This window comes from Episyrphus balteatus, chromosome 4, assembly GCF_945859705.1.
Source record: "Episyrphus balteatus chromosome 4, idEpiBalt1.1, whole genome shotgun sequence".
NCBI classification, from domain to species: domain Eukaryota; kingdom Metazoa; phylum Arthropoda; class Insecta; order Diptera; family Syrphidae; genus Episyrphus; species Episyrphus balteatus.
This window is the reverse complement of record NC_079137.1, coordinates 13,847,084-13,868,248: the sequence shown is the minus strand read 5'-3', so window position 1 is coordinate 13,868,248 and position 21,165 is coordinate 13,847,084. Positions and strand designations below refer to the sequence as shown.

Below are 21,165 nucleotides of genomic sequence, written 5' to 3'. Positions count from 1 at the left end.
AAATTTTTTTTCTTTCCTTTTTTGTACCAAGAAAACTTTTATAAATTCCCAATAAAAATGGAATCTTATCAAATTAATGATGACAAATCGATAAAACGATAAACTTTATCAATAAATTCAATACAAGAAAAATACGAAAAAAAAGAGTAAATAAATAACAATTAATTTTGTCGCCTTGTGTTTCTTTTTTTTTTTGTTTTCATGCGTTTAATGCACCGTTCGATGTGTGTTGAAGAAAATCATATTGAAAGGAGAATCTAAAAAGATAAAAAAAAAGAAAAAACCTATGAAAAAAAGATAGAAATTCTCTTTTAAAAAAAGTGTCACTTCCTGTGTCTTTTTTTCTATAAAAGGTTATCAACGGGTGCAGAGTTCTTAAAAGAAAATATATCTGAATTTTAAAGCTTCTTTGAGTCATCGCCATCATCGTTTGCAAAAAAAAAAAAAACGAAGAAAATTTTCTTTTTAGCCGTCTCGTTGTCGTCGTCGTTGTCTTCTATTCTTTTTGGGTGCTGCCACTGCCACCATTTCAGTGTTTCCGGTGCTCATAGAAATCGTCTCCTGTGTTTCCTCCTCGCGCTATTTTAATATTGTCCTTTTTCTTTACTGTCCTCGGATTTATCCTTTTTGAAGAAGTAGTTTTTTTTAGTTTAGAAAAAAAGGTCGAAAAGTTGTTGCTTCGCCTTTTTGATTTGTTGGTGGGTTCGGGGAGAGAGGTGGTCGGCTCTAACTAACTATAGTCATAATGGCAGATCTCTTGCGTCTGGGCAATATCGATGTAATACAAAAAGATAAGCTGGGATCTCCGTCGACGGGATCCGAAGACGGTGGAATGGGCGGATTAGGCGGATTGGGTGGCTTGGGTGCTTTGGGTGGTGGTGTGGGTGCAGTGGCAGCCGGTGGACTCGATTTGGCCGATTTAGCTCACGAATTGGATCAAGATGAGTTTGATGGACCAAATATGTCAAATGGTAAGTGTGAATCTACATTCTACCTGCATACATTTCTGTATTATTATTTATTTAAAAAGTTTATTATTTTAGATATTCTTTTATTTGCATGCGCTTCCAAGTTGCGATATTATTTGAATAGGGTAGTGGTAATATTTGTAGACTTTTCTATGACTGAATACCTATTTCTTTGATGTATTTGACCCAATTATTTTAGTCGTAGGACCCTAATCCTGGTACCTATGATTAGAAAGTTTGACTTCAAAAGACTTCAAGCTCAGGATACCGCAAAAATTTTTGCTGACCGCGCCTCTCGTAATCTTTCAGAGGAACAACCTCCAGGTCCAAATCCAGAGGACTAGTGGATAGACTATAAAAGGGCCATTAGAAGTGCCGTAATGGATGTGCTGGGTTTAACATGCTACCTACTTATTGGGAAGATAAAAACATTTTCAACACCTTTGCACCAATTATAAAAAAAACATGCTTTAAAGTTTTCATTTATTTTCTTTAATTTTGCTAATTTAAATTAAAACTTTTTTTAAACGAAAACAAAAAAAAAATGTTTTTGGAAAATAATCAAACTAAATTACATAAATATGTATAAAGGCATCTGTATTCATTTTATGTACAAAAAATCTTTGAAATCGGAAAAGCCGTTCGGGAAAAATCAACACATTTATTTATTCTGATCAATCAAACTAAGCCCAATTTCAAATTTTGTATTTATTAAATAATATACTTTTTTGTGTTTACACTTGTAAACATAATTTTGTACGGTTTTTGACATGAAATGCTCCTTAGTGAGCCTTTAATTTTGAAAAATAAGCAATCGGTAATGCACTAGCTGATTGTGAATATGCCAGTTTTGTTCAATTTTTCACCTGTTATGGGTGGGGTATTGAGGAAAGAATCTTAGATTACCGATCAAAAATAACTTTTTGTACTGTGTCAAGCGATCAAATCAGGGTTATTTCTTTTAACAGATAAAACCAACGGTAGGGGCGCAAAAGTTATATTCAAATAGAAAAGTAAAAAGACGGGACACTCTATTCGATATGCAAGAGGTTATTTTATTTCAATTTTTTTGTTTTTCGTTTTTTTTTTTTGTTTGTTTAAGTCGACTTCATTTGGTGGAACTTGAAAGTAAGAGTAATTTGCTCTAATCAAGTCATCAACTATTTAAAATGGCAGGAGGCTCCTTGGTTTGAAAATATAATTATTTTTTAAGTCAAAACAGAAAAAAAAAATGAAAATCGAAGTCAGCTATGAATTTTTAGAATTTCAATTTGACAAATAAAATAAAATAAAATAAAATAAAATAAGTCAATGGAAAATTTTTCGTACTCAAATAATAATATTTGAAATCAAGTTAGCATTGAAATTGATTTCAATGGAAAATTTTTTCCTATCAAAAAAAAATATTTCAAATCAAGTCAGCATTGAAATCGACTTCTATGGAAAATTTTAGAATTTAATCGAAATAAAATTCAATGAAATATAAATTGTAAAATACATCATATTCTTCTTCTTCCTTTTTCTCGGCGCTGTTATGATCTCGATGTCGAGGGGATCATAACCTTCCCACGTTACTGCTTCACACTAGTGATCCGCCTGTGGGGTTCGCCGCACAGTGCGTCGATTGTATGGAGATGTTGGAAAAAAATCAAATTTTTGAAAATAAGTTGAGTTTGGAAAAAAAATTGTTTTTAAATGTTATTACAACACGTTTTACAAACTTTAGCGAAATTTCCACGCCCCCTGCCACGCCCACTCCTGAGTGTGCATATTTATATCTAGAAAACGGCTTGCACAATTTGAATAAAATTGAAGAAATTTGATTATCTAGGCGAGTTCAAAAATACAAAATAGTGTCGACCCTATTCGCCCCCTGCCACGCCTACTTTTGTATACATTATTCAATCCAGGAACTTGTATGTATGGGAATTCGGGAAAAAATAAAAAAACAAGTGTTTTGCTAAGATTTCTTGATTTTCAGGCTCTAAATTTGATTGCAGATTGACTTCATTAACTGCAAAACACCACGCAATCGGGCTGTTGGGTTGGAAAAACAAGCATCAAAAAGCTCCCTAGCGGAACACATTATGTAAAAAATACTCGTAAACAAACACTTGTTGCAAGCGAAATAGCAGGCTTCTGCAAAAAAAACTTACTTTTTTTAAAAGGTATAATTGTTTACTTTCTTTAAATAAAAACACTTTTTTCCCATCGGACCCCTCCAAAAATATATAGCTTATCGAAGTTAGTACTTAACACGCACAAAGAAGCTTTGATTTGGACTCTCAAAAAAAATATAAATTTACATGCAAAAAAAAATAATGCAGTTAGAATAATTATATTTTCTCTCCTGAATATGAATCTAGCAAAAAAAATATCATATCTTCTTTTTTTCTTCAACAAATGCTCTTTTGACCGTTAACTAAAAATCTTACTCTCATTATTTTTTTTTTTTTTTTATTGATCTTCTGAGCATCTCTAACGACAGAAGATTGAACTTTATCATAAATTAACTGTTGATTCATTCACTCAGACTAATTACCTTGAATTTGGCATACTTGCTCCACATTTTTGGCAATTTTTTTTTTTTGATTTTTTTCCACTAGTCGCCGCACTGTGCGCCGGGTTGACCTCAGAAATCGGCGGCAAGCCTCCCGGTTTTGTATTGTTCCGTTTCTGAGGCCAACTGAATGCTGGTGTTTTTGCATTTGCTTGTACCAGGAGTTTTTAGGCCTACCTTTCTTTTTATTTCGTGTTGGAACGTTATATGATATTGCTTTTTTGACGGGGTTCTCAGGATCTCTCCTTTGAACATGGCAATACCAACTGAGTCGGTCGTGTTCAATTTTTTGGGAGATGGTATTTTTAACATGAAGGCTTCCTCGGATCTTTGTACTTCTAATTCTATCAAGCTTTGTTACTCCTGCTGTCATGCGAAGCATCTTCATCTCAGCTGCCGTTAACTTACTCTCATACTTTTTGTACATTGTCCAACATTGTGAACCGTATGTGAGTGCTGGACGCACAACTGCGGTGTAGAGCCTTCCTTTCAGCTTAGGAGGCATTTTTCGATCACAGAAGATAGCAGAATTTTCCCGCCACTTCATGCACCCTACGCTTACGCGATGATTGATATCGTCATCACAAGTACCTTCGTTATTTATTATAGACCCCAGATATTTAAACTTTTCACACTTGGGAAGCACTACACCATTCAAATAAATGTCAGGAATAGGCCTGTGTGGATCAGAAAATGGGCAGCATAGGTATTCTGTCTTTTTCGCGCTTATGCGGTACCCACTATCTTCTAGAACATCCACCCATACATCAAGTGCTCGTTGCAGGGATATCGGGTCTTCACTTATGATGGCTCCATCGTCAGCAAAGAATAACTGATGCACATACATCATATTCATGCTGGATATATGATTCTTTCGGTAATGAACCTTTGGAACCATCATAAAAGAACCCGAATAATACCTACTTCAAAAAATATCAAGAATAAATGCAAGAATTCTCAAGATTTTCAATTAAAATTCAACAAACCAAGAAAACATTTGGGCTCATCCGTCACCGACTCGTCCTTGGGCACAAAAGTTGGGGTCATCAGCCAGATTGTGTCAACCCTTCGCTTGTCCTTGGGCACAAAAGTTGGGCTCATCAGCCAGATTGTGTCTACCCTTCGCTTCTTGGAAGGATACAACACCCTCTGACGACGAGCCCAACAATCGTACCCAGGCACAACAATCCGGCTTATCAGCTAGTTAATGTCTACCCCTTGCTTCTTGTAAGGATACAACATTACCCAACTGATAAACCCAACTGTTGTGCCTAACGCCAAATCCTGAAAATAAAATAAATAAAAATCATAAAAAACATCTCATCCTCCGCAGAGACATCCTGAAAACGGTGTTGATGCCACCATTCTCAAGTGCTTCCACAAAAGAATCGATGCTTAGCCATCTCAACTCGGGTTAAATCGGACTCTTCGATTAACCCGAGCAAAGACGAAACACGTTGGTCTGTTGGAGTCACATGTCGAATTGTCAAAAGCCCTGTCGGGCTCGAAAGTAGTTAGGTGGCGAATGCCACGAATTCTGTCAAAGAGATTTTTGTAATAATACCTATACATTATTACCTTTACAATTTTTGATTCGTTTGACACGAATTCTGTTGCTGCATTTTCTTGCCATTTTCAGCACATTTTCATAAATCTAAAATGATATTCCAATATAATATTCGTTAATTAACACAATTAAATTTTACTTACATTTTTAATATCTTGCATTTTGAAGTATTTTGATTTTTTCCTCAGCTCACACAATTTGCTGCTGCTGATTTCGCTTCAAAATATAAACTGATTTGATTTCTATTTTTCATAGCTTATATTATTTTTTCTGAAAATCATAGCTTACCTCGATTAAAATCGTTTTTTTTTCGTTCATTCCGTTTGAAATATCCACAGCATACCTCGATTTAAATTTTTTTATTTGAAAAGAAAAATTTTCTTTGACACATTGAATATTTAAATTTCATAGCTTACTTTATTTTTCAATTTAATAATGAAAATTTATATATTATTATGGAAGGCTTGAAAATATGTAATGTTATGTGTGTGGCAATTGGTTGATAGACGATTGCAGATCTGCAACAATTTTTTAGTGGAAATAAAATTTGCTTCATTTTCTGACATTTTTCTTCTTTTTAAAATGTGTTCTTTTATTCAGGATGTAAGGCTGGATTTTTTTTTTAATGATTCTTCGGGATTAATATCTGGTTCCCAAGGTTGATTTGAAGCTGAGTTTTATTGGTACTCAGTATTTTACTGAATAAACATTTTATGCTGTAAACAACAACAATTGATTAATTTTATTTATTTATTAATGATCGTTATTGTTGAAGGATCAAAAATATATAAGTTTAGAAAATTTTTTTTCTATAAACCAACAAATAAAAAACTTTTGTTTATCCTTAGCAATCTTTTGTTGTTGTTTCCCGTGTAAAATTATACTGAGCTAAGTACTGAGTTACCAATAAAACGCGATGAAAAAAATTTTGAATTTGACAAACAAAATAAAACGATGTCAATTTCTTCAATTTCACAAATGAATCAAAATTTTATTTGTCAAATTTAAAAATTTTCCATCGGATTATTTTTTGATTTATTTTTGCAAAATGAAACTAGACGATTACTTCTTTGTAGAACGTTTAAGCCCTATAAGAATACATCTTGCTAACTTGATTATAATCAATTTTCAGTAAATTGAAAAATTTTGAAAAGTAAAAAATGTTTTTATAATTTTTCTTAACTTTGACCTCGAATATCTTTAGATTGGTTAGATTAATGAAAAAAGTTATTGAGACCGTTTTTGTGGAACAATCTATTTCCTACTGCGCGTTTTGTAATTAAATTATGTATAATTTTTCAATTTGTTACAAAATTAAGTACAAAAAACGAATTTTTAAAGATTTTCTCGATTTTTGGACCTCAAATATCTATTAAACGGTCAGATAAACAAAAAAAAGTGTATAAGGCCTTTTTTGTAGAGCGTTCAATTTCCTACAAGAATATGTAAAGAAATTTCCTAAAAATTCGATTTATAAAAAAATGATTTTTTTTTGTAGAAGCTTGATGTAAAAATGGAAATTGCGAAGCGGAGGACCTTCCCATTAATATAAAGAGCTCATATTTGGTGTGTACATTCTAGAGGTGTCTAGCAATAGATTTTTTGGAGTACAAAATCAAGAAAAAGAATTTCGGTTTTTTTTTTTGACCCACCTACTCGAAATATAGTGAATCTTTGCTTAAGGATTTAGATTTTGGAAATTCTGGATTTGGTGATTTTGATCTTGGAGATTTTAGATTTGAGAATTCTGTTCTTAGCATTTTGTGTTGGGGCTTTAGTTTCGAGGCTAATGTATACTAGAGTGTCCCGTCATTTTATGATGATTTTTGTTTTTGCTCCTATTTCATCGAAAGAGGTATCAAAAGTTTCGTACCAACGAGTAGCTTTTAATATGATTTAAACATAACTTTTCGGTCCTTAAAATTGTTCTTAGGATAAAAATAGGGTGTTTATATAATCGCTAGTAGAGGCGCAAAAGCTATCTCGAAATTAAAAAGTAAATATACCCTTAGAGTCTTCTCTTCAATACGCAACTTTTGAGACCTCTTACGATAAAATTGTTTTTAAGTACCTACATATTAAAGTACATAATATCATAATATAGCATTACTCGCTTTATTATTTTATTTCATTAATAAAATAAATTAGAGTTATAGTCCTCTATTAAAAACTGTAAAAACATCTCAAATTGACCGAAAAATGACTTAGTAAAAAGTTTTTGAAAAACGTTTTTTTTTTTTTGACAACTTGAAATTTTGCAACACAGTGTTATTAATGTCTATTCCATATGCGTTCCAATTGAGTATAATTTTCCGCAATGCTTAAAATGGCTTAAAGGGCCCAACCCATAATATCCATTAGAAATTTTCCAACTGATTCGTGAGTATGCAGGAGCTTTTAGGATTTCTTCGGATTTTTATAACAGTCAGCATGCCTCAGCCAGCGATTTGCTCACGATCATCTGTGATTTATCATGGAATTACAACAACACAAAGCTACCCGGATATGTTAAGATACTTATGACGCATCCAATGACGTTGATGCTATATAGATTTTGTATCAACATGTATGTTGAATCAATTTGTAGATTGAAATGACACTCCTTTAGAAAATGTTTGAAACAAAAAAACATACATTCATTACATAGCGACGGACAGATCATACTCTCTTCTTCTCTTAATCACCCCATTGTCAACCCATAGGGTATTATTTGTTTTAATCAAATTACCTCACATATTCCCAGTGTTTGGTTTTCAACACACAAAGTTCTTAATTTCCATATCATGAGTCATCTCTATGTGTGAATCTCTCCATCGAAATCTCAGGAACGAGCGTTTACTTAGTTTGACCTCTTTCTCTCTGTGTATTTTTGCGCTGCGTTGTCGTGCCTCATTTCTCATTCCTCTTGTTATTGTCTCATATTATTGACTAACGTCTATGTATATTGTGTATATTTAAAGTTTCTTTGTTAATTATTATTACACACATCATTAAACAAAACGAAAAAAAATCAAAAATTGGAAAAGACTTCCATTGAAATCAAAATAAAAAATACAAAATAAATGAATGAAAGCAATAAGAAACAGAAAACGAAACAAAATAAAATTTATGTAGATACTGTTTGGAGAGGCTAGTGGCCGATGTCATTACTACCTACTATCGTTGTCTGTCATAGAAAAGGAAGAAACAACAATAACAACATCGTCAACTTAAAGGCAGTCGAGTCGAGTCGACGACGACAAAGCTAGCAGAGGCACCAGCAACAACCTTGTGTGGAATTTGAGTGCTTCTACGCTTGTATTCTCTTGTTGCCTTGTTGCCCTGTGTGCCTTGTCCCCGAATGAATCGATTACCGTCTGATTTCCATCGAAACCGAATGCCAATAATAATCAATTCAGCAATATTATAGAAGCGGGCCAGTAGTCAGAAGAGGTTTTGTGTGGAAATTCGATGAGGAGTTGTTTATCTTGTACAAATATAATATTTAAAGAAAAATTGGGATCAGGGAATTATTTGCTGTTTTTGAGTTTAAGAAACTAGAAATCAAATGTCTTTAAGAAGCACTGGTAGCACTGGAACGTGTGATTCCAATAGTGGCAGAAATAATGGTAAGAATTATTGCACTTGGTTGATCGATGAATCAAACAAAAACCTATGATGCAATAACTTTTTAAAATTAATCTGTTGTTTCCTGTTAATTTGTGTTCTTTTGCAATAAATTTTGTTTTTCTTTTATTTGAAAATTTGATTGAACAATTTAATAAATTGATTTTTATTGAATTCATTGCAGGTGAAAGACCGGCAATCATTGCACCACCGGAAAGTGAATGGTATCATGGCCGATTGGATAGATACTCGGCTGAATCCCGATTGAGGGGTACAGGCAAGTTGGGAAGCTATTTAGGTGGGTTGTATTGAATAGTTGAATGAAGTTTATTTAATTAAAAAAAAAAAAAATTCTATCTTAATTAACAGTTCGAGAAAGTGACAGAAAACCAGGTTCCTATGTACTCAGTTATTTGGGCCGTACGGGTATCAATCATTTTAGGTAAGTTTCAGTATATTTTAAAGTTTGTTTAGAAATCGAAAGTGATAAAAATTCAAGAATCCAAATTTGTTTGTTTGGAATTTTTATTATGATGAGTGAATCACGCATCTTTTCTGGTTATAAATTGAGTAAGCAAAGCCGAAAAATGTTTTCGGCAATTTAACAAAAAAAAAAAAATTAAATGCAATGCTGTGTCGCACTTACTTGCTTTTATAGTTAAAATTGATTACTTTTTGTTTACATTTTATTTTTCATTTGCAACTTAAAAAATCTGAAAAAATGGACTAGATTAATTTTTCAAAGAAATTTGAGCAAAAAAATTGTTAAGATTAGTTACAGCCGTAATTTAAAGAAATAATTTGCTTTCATTTTATGTTTTCAATGACATTATAACAATTAAATCAAATACAACATGTAAATCTGATTTTGGATCTTTTTCAATAATAACGGTACCTTTATTCAAAAATAAATCCCAAATCACCTCCTTGTTAATTTCTGAAACTGTGCTCTTTGTCAAAAAGAACCGAATGTTATTGCTTAAATAAGGCATAACGCATAATAGAAAATCAATATAGGGCTTATACTGAGAAATCCCAGATTTCATTAGGCAAATTCAAATTCGTAATATGTAATGCAGACTCAAACAATTCTGTGTACGACTTAAAATATCTGTACTTTACAAAATATTTTTTTTTCAGAAATTTTATCTATACAGGGTGTCCCAAAAGTAATGGATCAAACGAAGTGTGCTAATAGGCCAACTTTAGGGCTCTCAGAATTTGTTAACTACTTGTTTGTCCCAAATCTTTACGGTTTTCGATTTAATGCAGTTTTTGTGAAATTTCGATAAATCCCGACTTTGCAACAGTATTTTGCTTCCTCCGCTCATAATTGATTTTTGTTTTTTACAATTCTTTCACTAAAACATTGCCTAATAAAAAGAAATAAATAATTAATCAAAATATTTTTTATTTCAATTGCCATTTTGCTGCAAATGAATTAACAGTTCCATGATTTATAAAAACTCAATTTCTTACTTTTATTTCAGAGCAACACCCTGAAAAAAAAATTCTATGGTGTGACCCTGGTTTATTATTTTGAAAACTTGCCGTGGGTCTTTCAGAGAAAAATAACAAAGGAAAATAAACAAATTTTCTCGGCTGTTGTTTGTTTATTTCTTTTTTATTTAAAGCCTCGATTTTTGTTTGTTATTTTGCTCTAAAAACCTCTGTTTTTTTGCATTCAAAACAAAAACTGCATTAAAATGAAAACCGTAAAGATTTTGGATGAATAAGTTACCAAATTCTGAGAGCCCTAAAGTTGGCCTATCAGCATACTTCGTTTGATCCATTACTTTTGGGACACCCTGTATATTCAAAAAGAACTATTCATGAATTTTTCCATCCTTTTTATTCATACAAAGGAATTGCAGAAGTAATTTGTAAAGGCATTTCAAATGACATGAGTGGCTTGGTTAACAATTAGATAATGTTCAGCTAGAGTTTTGGGCATTGATAGAATTTTTAATAAGATACTAACATAAGGAATTTTAGGGTAATTCAGAAGAGCCAATAACAGTACTGGATGTAATGTATTTGGTTGGTTATTCCGATCACCGCATTAGTAGCAAATACGTTGCATCACATATAGTATTCTTTTGTTTTTTGTTGTTCTTTGAAATGGTTAAGATTACAAAAAAATAAAGCTTTTAGCCGTGACCTTCCCAGTTAAAAAAAAATTAAAATTTGTACATATTCCTTCGGGATCGGGTCAAAATTCTGGCTTCAAAATTCTGCTTTTCAAAATTCTGCTTTTTTAACGAAAATTCTGTTTTTCAAAATTCTGCTTTTTTTCTATTCTGCTTTTCAAAATTCTGCTTTTTAAAATTCTGCTTTTCAAAATTCTGCCAGCATTATACTTGAACAAAAAAATTCTGCCAATTCTGTTTTTTTTTATAGAAAATACACCTCATTAATGTAATTCAACATTGGTACTTTCCTAAATTTTTTTGTTTAAGTGTCGCAAATATTTTTTAAAATGCATAGACTGACTTTCTTTCAAATAAAATCTATGTTTAACTTTTTGGAACCGATGTTGTTTGATACAAAATATTCCTTTTCTCATTCAAATTTTTGAATATTCATCATTATTTGATAAATTAAAAAAATTTTAATTATTTTCGGAAATGTATTAAAAACCTTTTCTTAACATTTTCAAATTTATTCATTTATAAAACAAAAATTAATTTTTTCAAAGAATGACAAATTATGAAGGTAAGTAATCAAATAAGCAGAAAATTTTTCAAGAAGATGATTTTAAGAATTTTGAAAAACAGAATTTTGAAAAGCAGAATTTTGAAAAACAGAATTTTGAAAAACAGAATTTTGAAAAGCAGAATTTTGAAAGCAGAATTTTGTAAAGCAGAATTTTGACGGGTTGGGGTCAAAATTCTGCCGGGGTCAAAATTCTTTTGTCAAAATTCTGCTTTCAAAATTCTGCTTTACAAAATTCTGCTTTCAAAATTCTGCTTTTCAAAATTCTGTTTTTCAAAATTCTGTTTTTCAAAATTCTGATTTTCAAAATTCTGTTTTTCAAAATTCTGCAAAAAATTAAAAAAGGGTTTGGAAAATGTTAAAAAGCGCGCGCTTTTTAACATTTTCCAAACCCTTTTTTAATTTATTGCAAAATTCTGTAAAATCATCTTCTTGATAAATTGTCTGCTTATTTGATTACTTACCTACATAATTTGTCATTCTTTGAATGCATATTAATTTTTGTTTTAATAAACATTTCCGAAAATAATTCAAATTTTTTTTTAATTTATCAAATAAAGATGAATAATCAAAAATTTGAATAAGAAAAGGAATATTTTGTATCAAACAACATCGGTTCCAATAAGTTATAGATTTTATTCGAAAGAAAGTCCGTCTATGCATTTTAAAAAATATTTCCGACACTTCAACAAAAAAAATTAGGAAAGTACCAATGTTGAATTACATTAATGAGGTGTATTTTTCTTTAGTCAGCACATATGCTATAGAAAAAAAAACAGAATTGGCAGAATTTTTTTCTTTAAGTATAATGCTGGCAGAATTTTGAAAAGCAGAATTTTAAAAAGCAGAATTTTGAAAAGCAGAATAGAAAAAAAGCAGAATTTTGAAAAACAGAATTTTCGTTAAAAAAGCAGAATTTTGAAGCCAGAATTTTGACCCGATCCCAATTTTGACAAAAGAATTTTGACCCCGGCAGAATTTTGACCCCAACCCATTCCTTCTTAGTAAGAAAATACTTTCATTTGACTTGATGTGTTTTTTTTTAATCCTTAATTTTATTAAATATAGCGTTTTTTGGCCGCCATTTTGTCAGTTGTCAACACAAAAAAACATAAAAAATACCATTTCTTTATTCAGTACAAAAATACATAACTATTTGAGCCCAATTTTTTTTTTTTTTTGTAAGACGGACTTGGTAGTATATACACAATTTTATTTGTGCTTATTTACTAAGCAGTTTTTATAAAATTGATAAAATTCACAAAAAGGGTTCACTTTGTTTACAAAATTAACTCAGCACGATAACTTATTAGCTATTATTATTTAGAAGCTACATATGTACGTTATACATATTAACGGCCATATTATTCACTAGTTTAAAAAATACATCTGGGACCCTATTCCGCAAGAGTGAATTCCTCTGTGTACACAAAAAAACGTGTTAATTGCCTTAGAAACAAGGCAGAGAAAAACTCACACAGAAAAACTCACTCTTGCGGAATTGGGCCCGTGGATGTAAAATTGTCAAATGTCAAAAATAAATCCAAATCCAAAATAGTTATCCAGATTTTAACTATGAAAATAGTTAAAAAATAGTTAAAAATGACTATTTTTTTCTCTGTGTGATATTGAATATCATGGATTTATTTTTGACATTTCAATTTCTTTACATCCAGATGTATTTTTTAAACTTGTTAATAATATGGCAGTAAGAGTCAATTAATTTGTAAACTATCGAGTCGTTTCTGAGAAGGTTCAGTTTGAAGAAAAAAGTTTAAAAGTTAGTTTTAGTTTAGTTTAAGTTGACTATGTATTTCACTAGATAAGTAATAACAATTTGTACTGAAATTTTTAATTTTTTTTTCAGTTGCGAAAAAAGAGTTAAAACAAATTTGGTCTTATCATTTTTGCTGATCATGTTATCATTTTTACTGATCATGCTTCAGTAACCTCTTTGAAACGATTTCATAGCACATTGTATACGCTAAGCCTCACGGCATGTTTGTGATTTTTAATAATAGAGGTTTACACACATAATTTACAGATTCCAAAAACCAGGGGTCGAACTACGGCATACGTTCGTTAACGTATAGACTCTTTATGTCTCTATCATTTTCTTCTGATTAAATATAGAGAGCCATAGTCAAAACGCTAACGAACGTATGCCGTAGTTCGACCTCAGATTACTCGACCATAGAATTTCAAATTTCAGCTGAATCGAAAAAAATTGCATACAATGGATAGATAAGAAAAGACATAAGTTAAGTCACTGTACCAATACACAAAACATTCATTATGGTATGCGCCACTAAATAATGTCACTAAATAATGAGAGAAACGGTTCCGAATATCATCGGCTTAAAATGCAAACCTGCTAACTCCCGACAAAAATATAAAAAAAAAATAAAAATATATTTGTAAACTTTTGAATAAATCCAATATAAAGTTATAATTCAGAACCATCATAATAAAATTTAAAAGAATTTATACGATTTTGAAAGGCTTTTGTATTGTTAATTAATTTTTGATGTCATTTTTATGTAGAGTTAGCAGGTTGCATTTACAGGTTTGCATTTTAGGCCGACGATATTTTTATTGTTCATAACAAAAATTTAAGAGAACACTATAGGTTATAAGTATGTACATAAATAAATTTTTCAGTTAAATATAACAGTTTAATATAGTGTAATTGCCATTTCTTATAATTTTAAAATTTAATTTCCATTGCATATCATTTTCAGAATTACAGCCGTTTGTGGTGACTTTTATATTGGTGGCAGACAATTCATTTCACTAAGTGATCTTGTTGGCTATTACACTTCATGTAGTGATCTTCTTAAACGCGAACGTCTTGTTATACCGGTAGCTCCACCAGAACCAGTTAACGACAAGAAACGTGTTGTTGCCATACTTCCATATACCAAAATGCCCGACACAGATGAATTGAGTTTCCAAAAAGGCGATATTTTCTTTTTACACAACGACATGGGTGACGGATGGTTGTGGGTAACTGCTCATCGTACTGGTGAGCAGGGAATGATTTTCAGAGAATTGGTTGATGATTTAGATGCTTCCATTGATCCCAATACGGTTTTTCCATGGTTTCATCCAAATTGTACTAAAAATGAGGCTGTTGATATGTTAGTCAAAGGTGGGTCAATATAATTTTTAAGGAACAAGAAAGGAATTCTAAGAAATCATTTTTATTTTCCAGCTGGCCCTGGTAGTTTCCTAGTCCGTCCGAGTGACAATTCACCCGGTGACTATTCCTTGTTCTTTCACATCAACAATCAGATTCAAAGATTTCGAATTGAAAAGAAAGGTGTACGTTATTTGATGGGAGGACGAACTTTTGAATGTTTAGATGCGGTAATTAATCGGTATCGCAAGGAACAAATTGTTGAAGGACACACATTGAATCATCCAGTAAGAAGAAAATAAGACTCAAAATAACTCTTAAATAATGTATGCTTTTTAATTTTTTAGGTGGTTAATGGAAGTCAACCCGAATTCAATCAGCAATTTGTTGTCGAAAAGGCAGCCGAAAAAATCTATGCTACATTGCGTGAGTGTCGAGACCAAATCGGTCTTAAGAAAATCAAGGGAATAAAGCAACATGGTCATTTGAATAAGAAATCCGACAAGACTGCCAAATGGAAACAGCTCTACTTCGCTCTTATCATTGAAGGCTCTGAGACACATCTTTGCTTTTATGATAATCCGAAGAAAACCAAGCCAAAAGGATTGATTGATTTGTCCTGTGCTTATTTATATCAGTGCCATGACTCACTCTGGGAGCGCCCGTATTGCTTCCAGATTGTTGAGAGAGCCCTGCCATGTCTGGCCACGGTCACGTACTTGTGTTCTCCTAGTCAAGAAAGCTACGTCGAATGGATAAATGCGTTGAAGGCGCAGTGTGGCTCGCAGCTAAGTCGAGCCCAGAAAAAGGTGCCGCGCTTGAGGGAGTTGCGTTGCCTGAATTTACATGTGCTCGAGGCACATCGTCTGCCATTTAAACTTGTGCCACATCCTTATTGTACGATTTCGCTTAATCAAGTGAAAGTTGGTAAGACTCGTGTCAAGATTGCCCCCGATCCAGTTTGGGAAGAGGAGTTTGTACTCGATGATGTACCGCCAGATGTAGTTACTCTAACAATTACACTACTCAGCCGTGGCAAACGTGGTAAAGACTCAGAAGTGGCTGAGCTAACAATTGATTTGGCGAGCCTGAAAAACGGCCAAGAAACAGAGGAATGGTACCAACTCACAGGAATGACTCCTATGGGTGAATGGGGATCGCTTCGTCTCCGAATGAGGTATCTTGATGATTTGATAATGCCATGCGAGGAATATAGTCCACTGCAACAATTGTTACTCGAACCAGAGTTGTATGCAGTAAAAGCACTCGCTGAACGTTGCCACAACGATCGTGTGCCATTGGCAACTTCACTGCTGCGCGTTTTCCGTCACGAAAAACGTGAAACTGAACTGATACGGGTTTTGTGCCAAGCAGAGGTGGCCAGAGAGAACGAGACAACAACCTTGTTTCGGGGTGCATCACTGGCTACTACTTTAATGGATCTCTACATGCGAACCGAATGCCATGGCTTCTTACAATCGGCTGTGTCGGAGACGGTACAGCGAATACTCGAGAGCAAGCAGTCAGCCGAGCTGAATCCGACAAAAATGGATGTTAACGATGACGCATGCTCGAATGCAGAGTTCCTGCTTCAGATTTTGGATCTCGTTACCCAGTCGATTTTTACATCGCCGGATGCATGTCCACGAACAGTCCGATATATTTGTAATTGTCTGCAAAAGGCAGTGGTTACTAAGTGGCCAACGGAGCGTTTGGTGCGCACCAGGGTTGTGTCTGGGTTCATATTCCTGCGGCTATTGTGTCCATCATTATTAAATCCGCGCCAATTTGGTTTGGTGAATGAGACACCAGCGACAGCGGCCACTCGCTCATTAATAATGGTAGCTAAGTGTCTGCAAAATTTAGCCAATCTGATTGAGTTCGGAGGAAAGGTTAGTAAAATTGTGAAATAGAGAAGACCTCTTCTTATGTTTTATTTCTACAGGAGCCCTACATGGAGGTTGTGAATCCCTTCATCCTTAAAAATAAGGAACGCATGATTGTCTTTTTGGACCAATTGTCATCGGTAACCGATCCAAATCCACCACCAGGAATGTTTATTGAGCAAAATAGCAACAACCTTTGCTCTGACACTGGTAAATATTTAATAACCAAGACTCCTTATAAATGTATAAACTATAAATTCTTATGAAATATATTTTCTAGGTCGTGAATTGGCAACGCTTCATCACATTTGCGTTTCCTATTTGCCACAACTGCAGGAACTCTCAAGCATTATGTCGATAAAAAAACTGGTCACTGTCACTGATATGCTGACGAAGCACAAACTCAAATATCGCGAAATGATAAGTTAAGCTAAAAGAATTATAATAAGTTGTCTTCAAAACAAAAACAAAAAACAGAAATCAGAAAATCAGAGTATTTTCTATTTAGTAAGTAAAAAAAACATGCTGCATTTTTTTATAATTCATGAAATGGCAGTTATAAATTGTCAGCATTTCTTTTCAATTTATTGTCCTTGTTCCAAACTTATTCTTTGTGTGTTTTCGTAAAAAGGAAAAAAAAATATGATAATATGTTATCCATTTAGTGAAACAATACTCTCCTCCTTATCGCTCTGTAATACAAACAAAATAATAAAAATTATAAAAAATGAATGCAACAGCGCGACCTAGTCAAAGAATGTAAATCTTTAAAATGAGTGTACAGTGTTGGAAAAATTCACACGCACAATAAGTAAATTAATCGCTATTATATGAGTACATTTTTTAGTTGTTTCTTATTTATTAATTGAATATTTGAAATTTGGCGCGAGAACAATGAACATCGAAAATGAAAAATTTTTTTTTAATTGCTTGATTTCTTCTTAGTCTACTGGGTACTTCTGAAGCAAAAAATGTTTACCATAGTGGGACTCTATCCTGTTCGTAGAAACCGACTTAATGTCTTGTATGTAGAGTGCAATTTTTTACACTCGTGTTTTTTGGTATTGAATAGTTTGAGATTCGAGTTCGAATTGATTGCATGCTACTTTTAAAAACTCTTTGGTTTTTGCCTGTAATTTCGAATTTCGTTATTTTTCAGTCTAAAATGGCGACTTTGGAAAGCAATATTAGCCAAGTAAGATTATTGTTTCTGTAGGCCGTGGGTCAAATTCGGTAGATCTGATTTTTGGTACTTTAATAAAATGCACTAATGAATATCTTATGTTAACCAACACAAAAGTGAAGCGCAACTTTGTAGAAATACAAAACAAAGTTTCGACATCCAAATTTTTCAGTGATCTGGCGTTAAAAGACTAGTTCGCCCTAAACCCAATAAAATGTCCTACGAGTATAATTTGGTCTTAAACCTTCTCCGTCGACCTGATACATTTTACCTGGATTGAAAATTAACTTCATCAAATTTGACAAAAATTGAATAGTTCTAGTCAAGTTAAGTTTTTGATACTGTTATATTTGGAAGATTTAAAATAGAATCATTAACACAGTATAAATGTAGTTCAAGTAGAAATTACGTTCCTTGGCATGAGTTTTATTAAATGAGGAAATAGTTAGATCAGAACAGAATAGGAAAAAGTTTTTTGGAAATTTTCATATGAAAAGTAAAAGTACCAAGAAAAGTAAAAGTAACAGGTTTTCCAATTACATATTATTATGAATGGTTCAAAGACGATATGGAAATGATAAATAATCGAGATTACACGTTGACCTTTTTATAAAATTGTGGAATAAAAACAAAGCTCACCTAGGTCCAAGCAGAGGTTTTAAAACAGCGTTCCAACCCAAACGTGATCATTAGTCAGATTTCCAACCACCAGAAATAAGTTTGTAATTTGGCAAATAAATGAGAGTCTTGTCAGCAAACCGTTTGTGATTGTCTGTTGGAACAAGCCTCTAATGACTTAAAGCCGATTTTCAATTAATAATTTCGTACTATAATCTACATGTCAGAACGTAGGTTTATAGGTACGTGCATCCTTAGGCGCATTCTAAAATATTTCAGGTCTTTTTGTGGCCCCGGACGCGATCACAGGATGTTAACACACTATTTTTGCCAACCTGTGTGAAGGGAGAATTGAATAAATCCTGTATAACATTTGAATCTAAAACTTATCTTAAAAAATTTTAAGTGTACTTGACCCATTGTTGCTTTCAATACACTAATACCGACAATTAGCTTGTCGCTTGTTGTTGAATAACAGTCGCGAATAGATCACAAAAATAAATGCAATTTATTAAACAATATTTGGACGAAAATGTATTTGTTTCAGCGTTGTCCAACAGCTAAAGTCGTAATGGTAGTACAAAGCTGCCTTTATTAATATCAGTTCATAATTTTTATAAAAATACCTTTGAAAAAAATCACTATGATGAGACATGGCACTTTTCGTTACCCAAAAGATACAAATAAAATAATTAATAATTATTGTTTTTGTTCATTTTTTCTCGCCATTGTTCATTGTTTCAAATATTTGCCCATTAATCAACAAAAATTCCAAGTAGTTAAGAAACATTTTGTTACCAATGAAAAAAAAAAAAAATTGTAAAATTTCACAAAAATAAACAAAAGACAAAAAAAAAAAAACTAAATTCACGATCAGGTATTTTATAACAAAAAAAAAAAAAACAAACAAACAAACAAATTTTATAGTGAACTGCTGCGCTCATCCCATTGAACACCAAATAATAATTAAAAAAAAAATTAAATAACTACGATACAATAAAATCATATAAATATATGTATGTAATGTCTTTAATCCTCTTTTTTCTTAAACAAATAGGTTTTAAAAAACAAATCTAACATAAAAAAAACTAATAAAACAAAAAAATTGAAATAGTATTAGAAACTTGTCAATTAGGTTATCTTGTTCAATGCTTAAAAATATCTTTTTGACAACAGCAAACAAAAAAAAAAGTATTTAATATCTAATTTTATCTCTCTTCTTCTATTGTGTATTCCGTCAACATAATAAAAAACAAAAGATGATTTTTCAGCTTAACACAACGCACCATAATATTATTATTAAAATATTTTCTCTCGTACTCAACAAAAAAAAAAATAAACATAAATAAGTAACATAACAAAAAAAACAATTCATATAGTATACAGGGTGTCCCAAAAGTAATGGATCAAACGAAATATGCTGATTGGTCAACTTTAGGGCTCTCAGAATTTGGTAACTTGTTCATCCCAAATCCTTACGGTTTTCGATTTAATGCAGTTTTTGTGAAATTTCGAAAACCTCCGACTGTTCAACAGTATTTTGCTTCCTCCGCTCATAATTGATTTTTGTTTTTTACAATTCTTTCACTAAAATATTGCCTAATAATAAGAAATAATTAATTAATCAAAATATTTTTTATTTCATACGCCATTTTGCTGCAAATTAATTAACAGTTCCATGTTTTATAAAAACTCAATTTCTTTCTTTTATTTCAGAGCAACAACCTGAAAAAAATTTGTATGGTGTGGCACTGGTTTATAATTTTGAAAACTTGCCGTGTTATTGCAGTTTTCAAAAATGTATAAAAATTTCCAAAGTTGAAATAAGAACAAAAGATATTACAATTCGAATGCAAAAAAACAGACGTTTTCAGAGCAAAATAACAAACAAAAATCGAGGCTTTTATTCAAAATGAAATAAACAAACAACAGTCGAGAAAATGTGTTTATTTTTCTTTGTTGTTTTTCTCTGAAAAGCCCTGTTTTGTTGCTTTTAAATTGAAATATCTTCAGTTCTAACTTCAACTTTGGAAACTTTTATACATTTTTGAAAACTGCAATAACACGGCAAGTTTTCAAAATAATAAACCAGTGCCACACCATACAAATTTTTTTCAGGTTGTTGCTCTGAAATAAAAGAAAGAAATTGAGTTTTTATAAAACATGGAACTGTTAATTAATTTGCAGCAAAATGGCGTATGAAATGAAAAATATTTTGATTAATTAATTATTTCTTATTATTAGGCAATGTTTTAGTGAAAGAATTGTGAAAAACAAAAATCAATTATGAGCGGAATAAGCAAAATACTGTTGCAAAGTCGGGATTTTTCGAAATTTCACAAAAACTGTATTAAATCGAAAACCGTAAGGATTTGGGATGAACAAGTTACCAAATTCTGGGAGCCCTAAAGTTGGCCTATCAGCATATTTCGTTTGATCCATTACTTTTGGGACACCCTGTATAAAGAAAAAAAATTGCTTCTAATTTTTCTTTTAAATAAAAAAAAAATAATTAGATATTATGACTCATTATAAAATATTATAAATAATTATAAAATTAAATTAACATTATACAATAAACAATAAAGACGTGTACGTAAACATTTATGATTGAATTTTAGAAGAAACATACAAAACAAAAAAAAATTAAAATTCAAATATACAAAAATCATAATGCAAAATCGTAATTGTAATTTTTTATATAAAAAAAGCTAGTTACTAATGTATTGTTTACAATTATTATAAAAAAAAAAACAAGGCGAACAAAAACAGCAATGTATTGAATATTATTATAATAATATATACTATTTACAATATTTAGCAGAAAAAAAAATTGTGTAGACAAAAAATTTAATTGTTTCTTTATTTCAATGAGACAATGATCTGCTGGTTTGGTTCTGATCAGCCCAATCAAGGTACATAT

The 21,165-nt window shown here is 31.8% G+C and overlaps 1 protein-coding gene and 1 long non-coding RNA gene across 3 annotated transcripts; one reads left to right on the top strand and one right to left on the bottom strand.

The window, feature by feature from the left end:
- Window positions 1-180: 180 nt before the first annotated feature.
- LOC129918092 (uncharacterized) lies at window positions 181-5,307 on the bottom strand. Its single transcript, XR_008772922.1, has 2 exons — window positions 4,515-5,307; window positions 181-257 (listed from the first exon to the last, which is right to left on the bottom strand). It is a non-coding gene; the product is annotated as an uncharacterized LOC129918092 (long non-coding RNA).
- On the top strand, window positions 236-17,278 carry LOC129918091 (ras GTPase-activating protein 1). Of its 2 annotated transcripts, none has more exons than XM_055998442.1 (8): window positions 236-971; window positions 8,886-8,999; window positions 9,071-9,143; window positions 14,158-14,567; window positions 14,631-14,842; window positions 14,903-16,447; window positions 16,501-16,651; window positions 16,722-17,278. In XM_055998442.1, the coding sequence occupies exons 1-8, from the start codon at window positions 746-748 to the stop codon at window positions 16,868-16,870; spliced, it is 2,880 nt and encodes a 959-aa protein (XP_055854417.1). In that variant the 5' UTR covers window positions 236-745; the 3' UTR covers window positions 16,871-17,278. The 2 variants fall into 2 exon arrangements, with proteins under 2 accessions (XP_055854417.1, XP_055854418.1); XM_055998443.1 differs by lacking the exon at window positions 236-971 and adding an exon at window positions 8,518-8,703.
- The last annotated feature ends 3,887 nt before the right edge of the window (window positions 17,279-21,165 follow it).

Bases quoted from the DNA above. Each gene is read 5' to 3' on its own strand.
- LOC129918091 (XM_055998442.1), top strand. From the start codon at position 746: ATGGCAGATCTCTTGCGTCTGGGCAATATCGATGTAATACAAAAAGAT. The intron at 972-8,885 runs GTAAGTGTGAAT...AATTCATTGCAG, and splicing joins TGGACCAAATATGTCAAATG to GTGAAAGACCGGCAATCATT. The intron at 9,144-14,157 runs GTAAGTTTCAGT...TATCATTTTCAG, and splicing joins ACGGGTATCAATCATTTTAG to AATTACAGCCGTTTGTGGTG.